The following is a 17201-nucleotide window of genomic DNA, read 5'->3' on the forward strand; positions in this document are numbered from 1 at the left end:
TGCAAGATATCATATTGATATAGAGTCAGAGGATCTGTTTAGGAATCTCCTTTTGTCTAGCAAACAAGAATACAAAAGCTGGGTCTGGACTCAAAGAAGCTGGCTTCAGACTATAGATTTGTTACTTAATACCTCCTTGATCTTGAGGCAAACACTTAACTTTTTTTGGGGTTCTCATATCTTTATCTGTGAAATAGGTATATTGAAATAGATCATAGGTTTGATTTCCTGTAATCCAACCAATCTTCTCATTTTGCAGTACTGAAAAGGATTTGAAGCACATAAAGGTTAATTGGTTTTCCCAAAACCATATAGGTAGTAAGTAGTAAAGAGCTCTACTCTAGCTTCTAATCTATTATTTGACATCTTTATGCCTTTGACCAAGTAAATTAACTCCTTTGGCTTATGTTTTCTCTTTTCTAAAAATGGAGGAATTGGACTAGATGATCTCTAAAATCACTTCCAACTCTAAAATCTTTGACCTTTTTTTGAAGATTTTTCCTTTTTGTTTTAAGTTTATAACTTTGAATGTAGTCTTGAAATAGATTTTGTTATTGGATAAACACACACACAAACACATGAACATATACAAAGTCTAATCCTGTTAGAGTGAAAAAAATGAGAATTCGTATTTTTAGTGTTTCAATGTCATAAATGTGTTTTTTTTATGGCAATTTTCTGAGGTTGCCATTAACATCTCCAATTTCTTATTGATATTTTTAGTCTCTTTCTGTAAATCTGTTCTTTCCTTTCTGCCTACAAACACACCCATATTTTACCCATATTTAAAAATCATCATGATTCTATTTGTTTTTGTTATTCAGAGAAAAGTTTTAATATTAAGTATATGCTTATGAATATATCTTTTAATATATAAACCAAAGGGAAATTCTGTAGGTCATAAAATGTTCATTTCAAAGAAATTAACTCAAATATATAAAAATTCTCTATAAATATTTTATATAAAAGTTCTTATGTATAAGTTTTGAAAGCCAAAATTAATTCTGATATTCAACTTGTATTTTCTACAGAGGTTCAAACATGTTTTTTCCTTCATGTTTTTGAAAGCCATTCCACAAAGAAAGTAATAGAGTATAATAATATTTTTGTCTTCCTTAACAGGCACATTTCTTTGAATTAGATATTCTTGATAGAAATTCTTTCTCCAATCATCAAATCTTAAAACCTCATGTTATTGCACTTTGGGATACAAATCATAAAATTTTCTTAGCTAGTGAACTCATTAATTGACTTTATTGCTGAGATCCATTTCAAATTTTCCTGTTTTATCCTCTTTGAATAATATTTTTAAAAAAACTTCATTTCTATATGGTTTATCTGGTTCAAAAATCATATTTCAAATAAGATGTCTCAAGTAGTATCTTATAACATATTTTTATTGACAATCTCAATAGAGTGGATAATCAGCCTTGAAAAAAATCAGTAACTTTCAAAGAGTTCAACTCTATTCCTACCCCAGGTGATCCAAATTGTTAAATCAACATATTGATTTAATTTTTGCTCCCTGTTTGGAATTATTTTAGAAGTTTCTCCTGGCAGACACTTTTATTTTTTTTATTATTTTAAAATTTTTTTTTTATTTAATAGCCTTTTATTTGCAGGTTATATGTATGGGTAACTTTACACCATTGACAATTGCCAAACCTTTTGTTCCAATTTTTCCCCTCTTTTCCCTCCACCCCCTCCCCCAGATAGCAGGATGACCAGTAGATGTTAAATATATTAAAATATAAATTAGATACACAATAAGTATACATGACCAAACCGTCATTTTGCTGTACAAAAAAAAATCAGACTCTGAAATATTGTACAATTAGCCTGTGAAGGAAATCAAAAATGCAGGTGGGCAAAAATAGAGGAATTGGGAATTCAATGTAATGATTCTTAGTCATCTCCCAGAGTTCTTTCGCTGGGCGTAGCTGGTTCAGTTCATTACTGCTCCATTGGAACTGATTTGGTTGATCTCATCTGGCAGGCACTTTTAATTTGTACTGTTTGACATTACTTACTCATTATAGGTGGTTTATCTCTACTTTATTTCCTTAGTTTTGTTTTAAAATATTCTCTTTCTTCTTCCCTTCCTCCCTCCTATAGCTCCATATTGCAGTTTAACCCAGACTCTTAAGAATGGAGGAATTGTGAATAGGACCAGGGGACCAATTGGAAGTCGGGTACATTATTTCTGTAAGCCTGGACATAGAATGATTGGCCACAGTAATGCAACTTGCAGACGCAGCCCAAATGGCATGTATCAATGGGATTCTCTTACTCCACTCTGCCAGGGTAAGAAATTTTTCCTTCTTCACTCCTGTCTTTTACTTATGTTTTCTGCAAAATAAGATTTTTTTTCTTATTGTCTCAGCTACAATTAAATAAGCAATAGCCAAAGATTTAACTGAGAAAAATTTATAAGTGTAGCAACACATTTATTCAGCATCTAGTGTGTACTTGGAACCTAAAGAAAAGAAAAATCATTGGCATATATATAACAGTAAATAGATAAGTGTACACAAGATAACTAAGGATAATTTGCATTGGCATGTGAGGTAGGATAAAGGAAGGCTTCATGAATGAAGTCTCACCTGATTTGTGCTTTGAAGGAAGATAAAGATTTTAAGTTATAGAAAAGAAGAGGGAGCACATTTGCAACTTGGAAAGTATCATGTGTAAAGGTATGGAGGTAAGAGATGAAATGCCAAAGTTGGTAAAAATCTAATCATTCATTCTGGCTGCACTATAGAATGAAGGAAATTAATATGAAATAAGTCTGAAAAAGTAAATAGGAGGCAGATTGAAAAGTCCTTCAACTGCCACACCAGAAAACTTGTATTTTGTCCTAGAATTTTATTAGAGGACCACTGGAGATTATTGAATAGAGGAATGATGTGGTGAGATCTGTTTAAGAACAATTACTTTGTCTGTGTGGAAAATGGATTAGAAAGAGGAAAGAGAATAATCAAATAGACTAGAGTTATTCCTCTGTGGTGGTAGAGAGGTGATAAAGACTTAAATTGTGTTATATATAAGTAGAGGAAGTAGTAGAATAGAAGTGGAATTAATGTGTTGTGGGTAAGAGAGGTTGAGGAAGATGAAGAGTCAAGGATGACACCAAGATTGTAATCCCAAGATGGACAATTGTACTCTTAGTGAAAATGGGGAAACAGAAGTTTGGAAGATCAGTGGATTTAGGGAGGGAAGACAAAGTTAGAATTTGATTTATAATAATGCTTTAGATTCTTGAGAAATATTGTTATTGAGTACATGAAAAATTCCTCTGAACACACAAAACCTGTCCTTATAAATGATCTGTGTTATTGATATAGCCTGAATATAAAAGAAAATTGAACATTCCCTTTGATGTTGTATAGAATTGTTTTATTATTCATTTAAAAATTACATTTAATAATTTAAAAATATTTTTTCATTGAGTTCATGCTTAACACTGTTTTTGACAGCTAAAACATATTTTTCAATTGAACAAAGTCCTTTCTTTATTAGAATTTTCAGTCCCTCTAAACTGATTCTAACGTTTTTAATGAATAATCTTGGCTGTTTTAGAAATAATTTCATGTAGTCCAATAAATTATTTTCTAATATGAGCATCTCTATTCATCATCTAAATGAAAATTAAGTTCTCAAATAAGGTTTTTTTTTGTGGTTAGTTAATTAAATTGTTTCATAGAATTTGTAAAACTATATTTTCCACAGTGTATACTTGTATATTTATCCATTGATTATTCATTAAATAAATTAAAATTCTTGAATCTATGAGAATTAGCTATTTAAGCTGCTGCCTTTAGAATGTACTTGTTTTTCTTTTCTATTATTTTATTTTTTTTATTATGCACTAGATTCTGTGATATTAGTATAGTATACTTAATGAACACATATTTTATACCACTGTTTCTGACAAGATGGAGTTAATGGGATCTCTTCCTTTACTGTTAGGAGCAGTTTGGTGGCATAGTAGGTAGATTGCAGAGTGGAAAAACTGCTGGGTCTAGAGTCAAGAACATGCAAATATATGGAAACTAGACCCAGACACTGACGGACTAGCTGTCACTTTACCTGTATTTGCCCCAGTTTCCTAATGTAAAGTGTGAATTACAATAAAGTTCTGAGGATCAAATAAGATATTAGTAAAGTACATAGCAGCACAAAATAGATACTATATAAATGCTCATTCTATTCATTCACAAACTCTACAGCTACCCCTCCCAGTCTTCAAAAGATAGTTTTTTTAATGCATTCTTCAATTAGAATTAGTGATTGACAGATTATGTAAGTTTTTGTTATATTGAATAGATAATTCTTTATATGTCTGTTTTCTGTCAATTATTTGTGATACTAATCTTTTTGATGACTTTGGCATGATAGATAATTGAAGACAGTAAGAATCGTCATTAAATCACTAGCCCTAGAGTCAGAAAAAACTATTTTCAAATCCAATCATGACACTTAGTATCAGGGAGAATCTAGGCAAATTACTTAATCTTTCAGGGACCTCTAAGTAGTTTTCAAAGGAAGTCTAAAGTTTTCTCAAAGGTGTCAATCTATCTTGATTAAGATTTCTTTATTGTGTTTCCTAATATCAACAAAATCATAGATCCAATCTCATCCATTCTAACCCATCTTATTCATCTCATCCTATGCCATTTGAATGTGTGTGTTTATATATATGCATATATTATATACATAGTATAAATAGATATATACTACACACCGACATTCAGACACACACTCATACATACATACATACACATACACATAAATATACATATTAACCTTCATCATCTCAAAAAGGCAGAATGTTGGAGTAAAAAGAGTCTTTGATTAGGAGCCAGAGAACCTAGTCTATGTCCCAGCTTCTAATTCTCCAAATTTGTCATCTCTTTTCTTCTTTAAACATTCCTTTCCCCATTTGTAAGATGGAATCTTAGTACTTGTCTACCCTGTTTCATAGGGGTGTTCCTAGGATCATTGGTGTAGAACTGGAAGAAACCTCAGAAGTGATCTAGCCCACTCCATTACATTATGAAAGTTATTTAAAGAGGAAAAAATAGAAACTAGTAAATGTCAGAGGCGAGATTTGATTCCAGGTTTTCTGACTCAAGAATGACTATTCTTCACAATATGAGCTGGTTGTCAATATCAAATTAAGTACTTTAACTGAAAAGTTTTACAAAACCATAAAATTATTACATATAAGATATCATATGACAAGTATGAATTTGGGATCATATATATGCTATGATTATTATTTATTGATGCTAAAAATCAACTCAAAATGAGCTTGAGTTTAGTATAATTTTAACATTTATATTTGGTGGAGGATTTTATTCTTTACTTCCATGATTTTTTTTCTTTTTTGGTTATGTCTGACTCTTCTTGACCCTCTTTGAGTTTTCTTGGCAAAGATTCTATAAGGACCAAAACTAAAACTATATTATAAAGCAGTAGTCATCAAAACCATTTGGTATTGGCTAGGAAAAAGAGTGATGGATCAGTGGAATAGATTAGATACACGACACAATAATGAAGGCCTATAGTAACCTAATATTTAATAATATTAATTCCAAGCTCCAGCTTCTGGAATAAGAATTCACCATTTGACAAAAATTACTGGGAAAAATGGAAAATAACCTGTCAGAAACTTAACATAGACTTATAATTCATACTCTATACAAAAATAACATCAAAATGGTTACATGATTTGGGTATAAAGGATTATACCACAAAAATATTAGGGGAGCAAGGAATAATTATGGGAGAAAATGCTCTAAATCACTATTGATTAGAGATGAGGTACCATCTTATACCTCTCAGATTGGCTAAGATGACAGGAAAAGATAATGATAAATGTTGGAGGGGATGTGGGGAAACTAGAGTACCAATGCATTGTTGGTGGAGTTGTGAAATTATCCATTCATTCTGGAGAACAATTTGGAACTATGTCCAAAGGGCTGTATATATCTATCAAACTGTGTATACCCTTTGATCCAGCAATGTCATTAATGGGTCTGTATTCCAAGGAAATCATAAAGGAAGGAAAATGAACTACATGTTCAAAAATGTTTGTGGCAGCTCTTTTTGTGGTAGCAAAGAAATGAGTAGATACCCATCAATTGAGGAATGGCTGAACAAGCTGTGGTATGAACATAATGGAATATTATTGTTCTCTAAAAAATCATGAATAAGTTGATTTTAGAAAATCCTGGAAAGATTTACAAGAACTTATGCCAAGCAAAACAAGCAGAACTAAAAATAACAGCAAGAATATGTGATGATCAACTATGAAAAACTTTGTTCTTTTCAGTGTCCCAAAGCAGTCCCAATAGATTTTGGACAGAAAATGCAGATGGCTGCATCCAGATTTTTAAAAAATGGATATTGAATGTAAATCAACCCATGCTATGTTCACTTCTTTTTTCTGTTTTTTTAAAATTATGTCTCCCATAGTTTTTCCCTTTTGCTCTGATTTTTTTGTCCCAAAATGATTAGTAAAGCAATTTTTATTAAGAATAAATTATTTTTTTTTAAAAAAGATACTATAGGGTTTTCAATAGATGAACAAAATCTTTCTAACAAATATAAAATATTAAAATAAAATTAGACATTTGTAAAATATTTAGCATATTGTCTGTCATATAATAGGCACACAATAAATGTTTGTTTCCTTTTGCTAAAGTTGCCATTACAGTTAAGCAGCGTTTCATATACAGAGACAGATAGACAAACAGAGACAGAGATAGAGAGAGAACGTTTATTCACATTCTTTAGACAAAACAAAGCATATACAAGAACTAAGGATTTTATGCTAGAAATTACCTCATTTGTTTTTTTTTTTGAGATTGTTTGAAATGTGAATATTTCTTTGTGAGGACTCTCTATAGTTAATATCAAAAACAAAAACAAACAAGTTACTGCCCAATTTAAAAAAAAAAAATCTGTCCATAAAAAGTTGCCTAATTGTGATGACAACTCTATGATCCTCACTTGTAAGTCAGGATATGTGAGATAGTGGTTTTTAGAATCAATCAAAATCCCCATCCATTTAATAAATTATGATTTCTTCTCTGGGGTTTCTGAATGGAAAAGAATTCCCATTGTGTTTTGTTACTCAATTATAAATCATGCTGGTATTACCAATCTCTTAGAAAACTCTGCAGATCCCTCTGTAAGTAATTTATTCCCCATTTAACTAAGGTGTTAATATTATTTAGTTATTCTCTCATAAAACTGGAAAGAAGCTTTCGTGACCAAGTCTCTCAAATTTATAGATGAGGCATAGAGAAGACAATTGTCAAAAGTTATATAAAAAACAACAGCAAACAACAACAGTTTGCACATGTATAGCACTTTGAAATTTAAAAAATGCTTTCCATGTGTTATTTAATTCTTAAAACAAAATCTATGAGATAGGAACTATTATTAAAACATTTTCAGCTAAAAAAGCTGAGGCTGAAAGAGACTGTGACTTGGCATGGATCACGTACATAAGTGACTGAAGTAAGATTTAGAGTAAGCTCTTTATATAAATCCAGAGATCTATACACTATCAACATCTAGCTATCTAGTCTAATTAGTGACTATATTCGTAATAGAAGCTGGATTTACTAGTTTGCTATACAGTGTTTTTACTAAACCAAGCTACTTTTTGGACTGTTTTCTGTTTGGTTTAGTTTTAAATTTGATCCTTGATTATCTCAGCTCCTTAGGATTTGGCTAAATAGCAGTCACTCACTATTTTTAAGTGTATTGAAGGGAAAATAGTTGATTTAAAGGCATGATGATAAAGAATATATGTTTCCTGCATGGTTCCAAAGCTGAAAATAGGGAAAATGAAAGCAGCATAGTGTGGCATAGTGACTAAAGTTAAAGGTTTTGGAGTCATCAAATCCAGCTTCAGACTCTCACTAGCTGTGAAAATCAGGCAATTCACTTCACTTGCATTTGCCTCAGTTTTCTAATCTGTACATTGAAGATACTCTGTTGTGAAGATTAAATGAAATAACATTTGTTAAGCATTTAGCACTATTCCTGATACATAGAAAGCTCTATATAAATACTAGCTATTATGACATTATATTGACGCCCTTCATTGTTAACACATTTAATCTTGTAAAATCTGATCCCATACTCACATAATTTCATCATCCAATAGTCCAGAAGAAGATGTTAGCCAGGCAGATTTCTTCACTCTTCCTCCATATTCTACATTGATGTGTTATTCCAAGCCTTTAATAACTCCTTGGTTTTGAATATGTATTTCTGTTTTGGTTAAAAGCTAGTTTGAAAGTTTTTGGAGATCAAGAACACTACCTTAAACTTCTTTTTTGTATCCTCAAAGCCCTTGGTATACTTCTTTAGCTTATATATTAGAAATATATTAATTGAATGGATAAAAAGTTCTCCATGATTTTTTGATTACTTAGAGTCAACAAATTTATTAATTTTTTTTTTTAGAATTGCACCAGAGCTTAGCAAATCATCTATTTTAATCACTTTGATTAATAAATGAGGAAGCTGAGTCTCAGAGAGGGGAAATGACTTGTCCTTCAAAACCTAAATTAGACTGATATCAGTCCCTATGATCTTATTATCTTTAAGCGATATTAATCATAATGGCACTTAAAACATATTTTGGAATTTTCAAACTACTTTGATGACATTTTTTAATCTGAGCTTTTTAATAATTCTGTGAGATAGACAAATATTATTATTTCCCTATTCAGAAATAATTTTTCATATTTCAGCAAGGGTAGACAGAAGCTAAAGGATTCACCCATGATTACACATGTAAATATCTGAAGTCAGATTGCAACTTAGGTCTTACTAACTCCATATATAGCATTCTACCCACCTTGCTACTGTGTCATCTTGCTGCATCTGGGCTTTAATAGTTTGACCAACATACACTGATCAAAATTATCACAGCCAGAATTCTAGCCTCATTCTTCTGGCATATATCCTTTTCATTTTATTAAGAAGCCTTCTTACTGAAACTATACACAGAATAGAATAATCTAATGTTAACAGCAATTTTTTATTTGTTCATAAAGTTCTAATTTACATTTGTTCTATTTCTAAATGGTTTCTAAAACTCTATCACATACTAATTCTTACACTGTAGCATTTCAATTCCAATAATTTATAGATTTTTCCCCTCTCAAATGACATTTAAAGCATGTCCTTTATCAAATATGAGGCTATAAAATTTTATTTTAAATAGTTTATCTTAAGTTACATGACTATAATTAAAAGAAGTTTTGACAATTTCTAAAAATGAATACAAATTTAATTAATAGCAGAATGGATTGCATGAATAAATGAGGGTGAAAGGAAAAAAGATTATCAGGATTTTCAAGAGACACAACCAATATGAAAATATCAGTGATTTATACTGTAAAGGCCTTTTAATTAAGTTTAGAGAATCAATACAAACTAGTTTCACTGAAGTTAATTTGAAACTAATTTACATCATTACTTAGTAATTATGTAATTATAATAAGTGATAATAATAATAGCAAAATTTCATTGTATTCATTATTTAAACCACCTTTTTTGTAAGACTTTTAAAAAAGTGTTTAAAAGATTTTTGGCATAATATAAAACAATGTGCCAGTGCATATAAATATAAATATTATCTGATAAGTATAACATGCATATACATTTGCACGTGTACATATTCACTTAACAGTTTATATGTGTGTTATAATCACTTAACAGTTTAAATTGTTCTGAATTTACTAGCATCATAAGATTTACAGTTGCAAAGAATATTAGATGAAAATTAATATAATGTTCTCATTTTATAGATGACAAAACAGGCTCAGAGAAATTAAAAAAAAAACTTTTTCATTGTTATGTTGATAATAAGTAAAAGAGGTATATCTATCTATATCTATCTATCTATCTATCTATCTATCTTCATATGTGCACCATAATGAATTCTACATCAGTAGAATATTAACTTCTAAAATGCAAGGACTTTTATGTTTTGTCCGCATTGCCAAATTTGTTGTCTGGCCTATAGTAGGAAACAAATTAATGTTTGATGATTGACTGATTTTAGACTCACTGAAACAAAAATTGTGTTGCATTTATCTTGATAGTATCTAAGGCTCTAGGAACAGTATCTTGCTTAGTACTCAATAAATATCTATTAAAAATTTGAATGATGGTAAAGATCAGCTTTCTTTTCTTAAATATACTTTTGTTACCTATTAGAATCATATGTGTGTGTATATATACACTTCTCTCTCTATATATAAAATATGGGTATATATAATATATTTAATATATAGTTACTATTTTTAGTATATTGAAAATTCCTCTTTGGATTAAAGAAATATAATACAATTTATATAATTTTATAAATGATATCATACAGTAAGTAAATTTATTTTATTGTTAACATAAAACTTTGTCCTCTGTTGACCTTTCAAATTATTTCCTTCAAAGTATCTGCATTGTTTCTTATCTTCTGTACAGACAGACATGTTTTGTCTCCTTCAGGCTTCATTTCCTGCCTCAAAGCAAGAAATTGTGCCAAGCAGCTGTTTTCATTATCAATACACTAATCCTATTCATCTCAAGGATAACCCTGAATTAGAACTGAAAATTTTAGTAGTATCTCAAAGATCCAGTTAAATTGTTACATTTCAGCTGCATCACTCTTGAACTTCCCATTTTAAAGTAAGAATGAGATTCAAGGAGCTATTCATTTTAATGCTATTATTCTCAGTGTCTTTTATATGCTGTTAGCTATTACTTTGACTGTTATTCATTTAAACTTGGCTAGTTTTTTGCAAGCAATAAAGAATAGGAAAAATGGTCTTTCCTACAAGTTGCAAAATTTTTAGACTTCTCTTTTTGGAGCAAAATATATTTACCCAATAGGAAGATATGATCACTTTTCTTTCAAAAAGAAACAGATTCTTATTAGATTAATGAAAATGTTATGAAAAACTCCAAAAAATATGCTGAGCATGTATCATCAGTTAATGTTTTTGAAACTTTTTTTGGCTAGTGTTTTGCTTAATAACAGATTATGCAAGTGCATAGGTGAGCATTTTTCACATATTTAAAGCATAAGTTTACATTATTCTTTTACATTCTTAATTGTACATGAATATAAGTAGAATTCTTGAAATATAAATGGATATGATTTAAAACATGTGAATTAAAGTTTAAAATATATATTTAAAGACAATATCTAGTTGTCAGTCATATCTTGTATTAAAAGAGCTTATTTAGCAGATTCTATTTAGCCTGATGCCCATACACAAGTTTGTGCTTAATACATCTTTGATGTCTGTAGAAATTACTTTTACAGCAATGTAAAAGAAAAGAAAGGAAGCTACACCATGAGTAAATGAATAACTAACAACAGTCCCAGAGGACAGGAAAACATATCTTTCTCCTCTCAGTAGAGAGATAGTGAACAATGAATACAGAATATATTTTAAGTGGTGTTTTCAACATTCTCCCTTGCAAAACTGTGCTCCAAATTTTTCCCTTTCTCCACTCCCATCCCTAGATGAGTGGGTCATACAAAAAAATCACAGAAACAATTTCATCCAAAAACTGACAATAATGAGACAACACACCAAAGTCTATGGGATGCCAGCAAAGCAGTTCTTAGGAGAAATTTTATATCTCTAAATATCTACATGAATAAAATATAGAAAGAAGGGATCAATGAATTGGGCATACAACTAAAAAACCCTAGAAAAATAACAAATTAAAACCCCTCAATTAAATACCAAATTAGAAAATTTGAAACTTTAAGGAGATATTAATGAAATTGAAACTAAAAAATTAAGAGTTGGTTTTATGAAAAACCAACAAAATAGATGTCTTTGCTCAATTTGCTTAAAAAAGGAAAGAAAAAATCAAATCACTAGCATCAAAAATGAAAAGAGTGAACTTGCCACTAAAGAAAAATAAATTTAAGAAATAATTAGAAGCTTTTTTGCCCCCCCAAAAATTTGCTGTATGGTAGCAAATCTGACAAGTTAACTGAAATGGATGAATATTTCTAAAATATAAATTGCCCAGATTAACAGAAGAGGAAATAAATTGCTTAAATAATCCCATTTTAGAAAAAGAAATTGAACAAGCCACTAATGAATTCCCTAAGAAAAAATCTCCAATGCCTGATGGATTTACAAGTGAATTCTACCAAACATTGAAAGAATAGTTAATTCCAATACTATGTAAACAAGGGCTATCAAACTGTGCTTACCCTTTGACCCAGCAGTACCACTACTGGGTCTGCCTCCCAGGGAAATCATAAAGGAGGGGAAAGGATCTATATGTGCAAAAATGTTTTTAATGGTTTTTTATAACGGCAAAGAATTAGAAAATGAATAAATTTCCATCATTTGGGGAATGGTTAAATAAGTTATAGTATATGAAAGTAATAGTATATTATTGTTCTATCAAATGATGAACAAGTTGATTTTAGAAAGCTCTAGAAAGATTTACATGAATTTATGCTGAGTGAAACAAGCAAAATGAGGAACAAATCTTACACAGTAACAGCAAGATTGTGCAATAATTAACTATGAAAGACTTAGTCCTTCTCAGTGGTTCAGTAATCCAAGGAAATCCCAATAAATTTCATGATAAAAAATACCATCTGCATGTAGAAGGAAAACTGTGGAGATTGAGTATTAATCAACACATGCTATATTCACTTTTTTTCCCCGTTTTTTTTCTCCTGTTTTTTCCCTTTAGTTCTGATTTTTCTCTCCTATCATGATTCACAAATAACTATGTATTTTATTTTATTTTTAATTTTTAATAGCTTTTTATTTACAGTTATATGTATGGGTAATTTTACAGCATTGACAATTGCCAACCTTTTGTTTCAAATTTTCCCCTCCTTCCCCCCACCCCCTCCTCTTGATGGCAGGATGACCAATACATGTTAAATATATTAAAGTATAAATTAAATACAAAATAAGTATACATGTCCAAACCGTTATTTTGCTATACAAAAAGAATCGGATTCTGAAATAATGTACAATTAACCTGTGAAGGAAATCAAAAAAATGCAGGTGGGCAAAAGTAGAGGGATTGGGAATTCAATGTAATGGTTCTTAGTCATTTCCTAGAGTTCTTTTGCTGGGTGTAGCTGGTTCAGTTCATTACTGCTCCATTAGAACTGATTTGGTTCATCTCATTGCTGAAGATGGCCATCAGAACTCATCATATAGTATTGTTGTTGAAGTATATAATGATCTCCTGGTCCTGCTCATTTCACTCAACATCAGTTCATGTAAGTCTCTCTAGGCCTTTCTGAAATCATCCTGTTGGTCAAGAAATGTGTATTTTTAAAAGTTAATATACACGTATAATCAGAAAAAATAAAACAATTAATAAAAAACAAAACAAAAAATTAATTTAGAATCAAAGGGAAGAATAAGTGGCAAGGAAAACCATTTTAGGACAAGAAAAAGAAGAGATAATAAAAATGAATGTTAGAAATCAAGGAAAGAAAAAAATCCCTTAAATAAATATTTCCATATGGGGAATAAAGGTAATCATATATACTTTCCTTCTCTAAAGTGAAAAATTTGTACAGGTTAATTCCAATTCCCATTGCCCAATTTCCATAAATTACTCATTAAGTAGAACAATGTATCTTTCTTGTTTATGTTAACATTCCCTGAATACCCCAAAGCAGTCTCCTTTCACTTTGAAATTGAATCATGATGAATGCTAATTAGAACTAGTGTGGAAAAATGCAGAAATTTATTAAAATTCAAAGCACTAACATTTGCAGTGATTGGCAGAAATCTGCCCTCATGGACAAAGAGAAAAGCCAAGTTGCCAAATTTTTTTCTTTGTTTTGTTTTGTAGTTGTTTTTGTTCAGGAATCATCAGCATGTAGAGATGATTTAGGAATTACCAACTTAATACTTCCTTTAACAAATGAAAATCCAGAAGCTTGAAGTTTATTTGCCTAATGTTGAAAAATGATCCTGTCACAGCCACTGAGTAGTCAGTTTTGTCCAAAGAAACCAACAGGTTAGCCCCTCTCTGAGAATTTTGTTGTATACTCTAAGAGAAGGAAAAGAAGCAGGAGAGCTAGGGCAGAATTTTCCAATTTATCAGGTAATGCTTTGACAATGACTCCTAAGTCAATAAGGAGTAACTAGTAAAATACCTGTGTGAAATTTAAGGCGTCAATCGACACTGAAGAATAGGCTGTGTTTTATTTTACTTTATTTATTTATTTATTTATTTTTTGCTGAGGCAATTGGGGTTAAGTGACTTGCCCAGGGTCACACAGCTGAGAGATGTGTCTGAGACCAGATTTGAACTCAGGTCCTCCTGAATTCAGGGCTAGTGCTCTATCCACTGTGCCACTTAGCTGCCCTCTGTGTTATTTTAACTGTGGTGGACAATACCCAAGAAATTTACAATGCCTGAGAAAATTCCAATCTCTGGTGGAAAAGTGAAGCTAGAGATAGAAGAGAATTTATCAGGCTGGGGGTGGTGGTGGTGTTGTACCTGCATATATTCACACAGGTTGTTACTAATTGATATTGTAGAATTAATTTAGGCCCTGAGTTGACAGTTGTTTTTTAAAAAATTGTGACAATTGGACAAGGTAGAGGACTAGGAAATTAACAGCTGAAAAATTGATGCAGCAAGGTCTGTCCCCCTACATGTAGCATAAGGTTGTAATTGTGTAACTAGAAGGGAAACAGAATAGACATCTCTAGCCTCTTCTCCCTCCACCCTTTTATAAAGGAGATGTTATTTCCTTCCAGGAAAGAAATCAAGTCTTCCCTCTATTTTGTGAAGATGTTTTGTGTTATTCTGCTTCTTGTTTTTTTTTTTTTCCTTAGGCTATTTTGTCCAATGGGAAATTTTTTTCTTGCCTTCTGTCTAACCTGTACTCTTAGAAATCCAGCTCAAATTTTACTACCTTGATAAAATACCCTGCCCCATGTATATAAAATAGTATTAACTTTATCTTTATTATTTGTGTTAAGTATCTGGGGACTGTTTGTATAGAATTTGTATATGTGACCCCATGAAGAAGAAGGACACGTCTACCAGGAATACCAGGAAGACGCACACAGTCTATGGCTTGTGTTTTGAAATATTGCTGGAAATTTGGAGCTGTATTCAGGACTGAAAAGATACATTTAAGCTTTAAATTGGTGAAGGGAAATTCTTCTTATTTGCTTTTACAGATTTGGAACAAAATAAGTGGAAACGGAGAAGTTATATACTGTGTTTCCAAAAATTCCACTAAGGGCAATTTAAAAATTGAGAAAAAAGCAAACAAACAAACAAAAAAATCCTTGAAGTCAATAGATGATTAAATATAATCTTATTCTTCACATTAGACAGGTAAAAGGCTACTAGGGCATAACATTATGTTACAGATGCAGTCAGATTTTGCCTTTATTTTTCATCATAAGAGAAGTTTACTTTGAAGAAGGCAGAGTTGATTTAGCCAACACAATCATAGACATCAATACAGTATACATGAAAATAAATAATGGTCATTAAAAACAATTTGCTTGGGTTTTCCAAGACCATTTTATCTATCCCTTTAAGATTGAGGTGGTGAAAAGAACCCAGATATTAAAGTCATTAGACCCAAATATGAATCCAAGATCCTCAACTCACAACCTTTGTGACCTTGGACAAGTCACTTAAACCTCACAATCACTTTTTTTCTTATCTGTAACCTGAGGGGGATTGGATTAGAACCTCTCAACTCTCATAATGTGTGCATATCATACTTTGGCGTTAGGATACATATAAAAAAGAAAGGAAATAGACCTTTCACTTATCAAGGATATAATATCAGAGACGTAAAATATACAAGTCAGAATATTTGCATGAGAGCAATTCAAATCAAGTGCCATTTTAGATTATAGAAGTAGAAGAGGGATTACTGCTTGAGAGAATTTGAGGTGACTCCTTGGAGAACATTGGAACATTAGGGAATTTGGTGTAGAAAGAGATGAGTGAGAAAAAAAAAAATATATATATATAATATATTTATATATATACTTTTTCTATATATATATAAATATATTTATATATATATGCTTTGAGACAAGGGATCAGATTTAAGATCGCTAATTGCTTTCAAATTCCTTGTATTGGTTAAATTAGTAGATGACAATTAAAATGGTTCCTTTCTAGCAAATTCTAAGAGGCATTCCTCCCCTTTTCCCCACTACCCATTCCATTTCAAATTTCTTTAATACTGCCAAGGAAATCAACATGGAAGTAATGTGCCTTATATGTTTTAAATCCCTGTGTTGCAAGGAGTGTACTATTCTCAAATCCTATCATTATATTTTATCCATATTATTTTCTTTTTTTTAATTACAGAGTTATAACATTAAAAAAATGATGTAGATTAATGTGGAGGGAAGGGAAAATACAAAACAAAATAACAAATCCATATGGTAAAAAAAAAAAAAAAGATAATTCACTTTTATATATATACTTTTGCTTAAGGATAAATTAAAGAAAATACATTTATACTAATTTAATACAAAGGTTATGTCATGATATTATTTGAGAATAGATATTAAAAAAGGTATTGAAAAATTCCCATATATTTCTTTGACAAAGAGATCTAACTCATTTTCAATTGATCAATGATGGACAGAAGCAGCTACACTCAGAGAAGGAACACTGGGAAATGAGTGTAAACTGTTTGCATTTTTTGTTTTTCTTCCCAGGTTATTTTTACCTTCTGAATCCTATTCTTCCTGTACAACAAGAGAACTGTTCGATTCTGCACACATATATTGTATCTAGTATATACTGTGATATATTTAACATGTATAAGACTGCTTGCCATCTGGGGGAGGGGGTGGAGGGAGGGAGGGGAAAAATCGGAACAGAAGTGAGTGCAAGGGATAATGTTGTAAAAAATTACCCTGGCATGGGTTCTGTCAATAAAAAGTTATAATTATGAAAAAAAAGAAAAAAAAAGCACTGAATGCCAGTTCATATCAAGATACAAATTTTATCTATAGCAGGATTAAAAGATTTCTTGATGAAAAAAAAATTCCCATATGAAAGGATTTAAAAGAAAATTTCAGCATATCTTCATTGCATATGTTAAGTTAAATCTTTATTAATGATCACCACAACTTTATGACAACTGACATGGTACACTGAAA

At 30.9% G+C, this 17201-nt stretch overlaps 1 protein-coding gene across 2 annotated transcripts in view; it reads left to right on the top strand.

The window, feature by feature from the left end:
• Positions 1–17201, top strand: part of CSMD1 (CUB and Sushi multiple domains 1) — a 2563917-nt gene that overhangs the window by 2340394 nt on the left and 206322 nt on the right. For both annotated transcript variants that reach the window (XM_031949178.1, XM_031949179.1), the window contains exon 49: positions 2116–2304. In XM_031949178.1, the coding sequence (XP_031805038.1) occupies positions 2116–2304 (189 nt within the window). The remainder of the gene's footprint in view (positions 1–2115; positions 2305–17201) is intronic.

The sequence above is a fragment of the Sarcophilus harrisii genome, chromosome 2 (assembly GCF_902635505.1).
Source record: "Sarcophilus harrisii chromosome 2, mSarHar1.11, whole genome shotgun sequence".
Taxonomy (NCBI): Eukaryota; Metazoa; Chordata; class Mammalia; order Dasyuromorphia; family Dasyuridae; genus Sarcophilus; species Sarcophilus harrisii.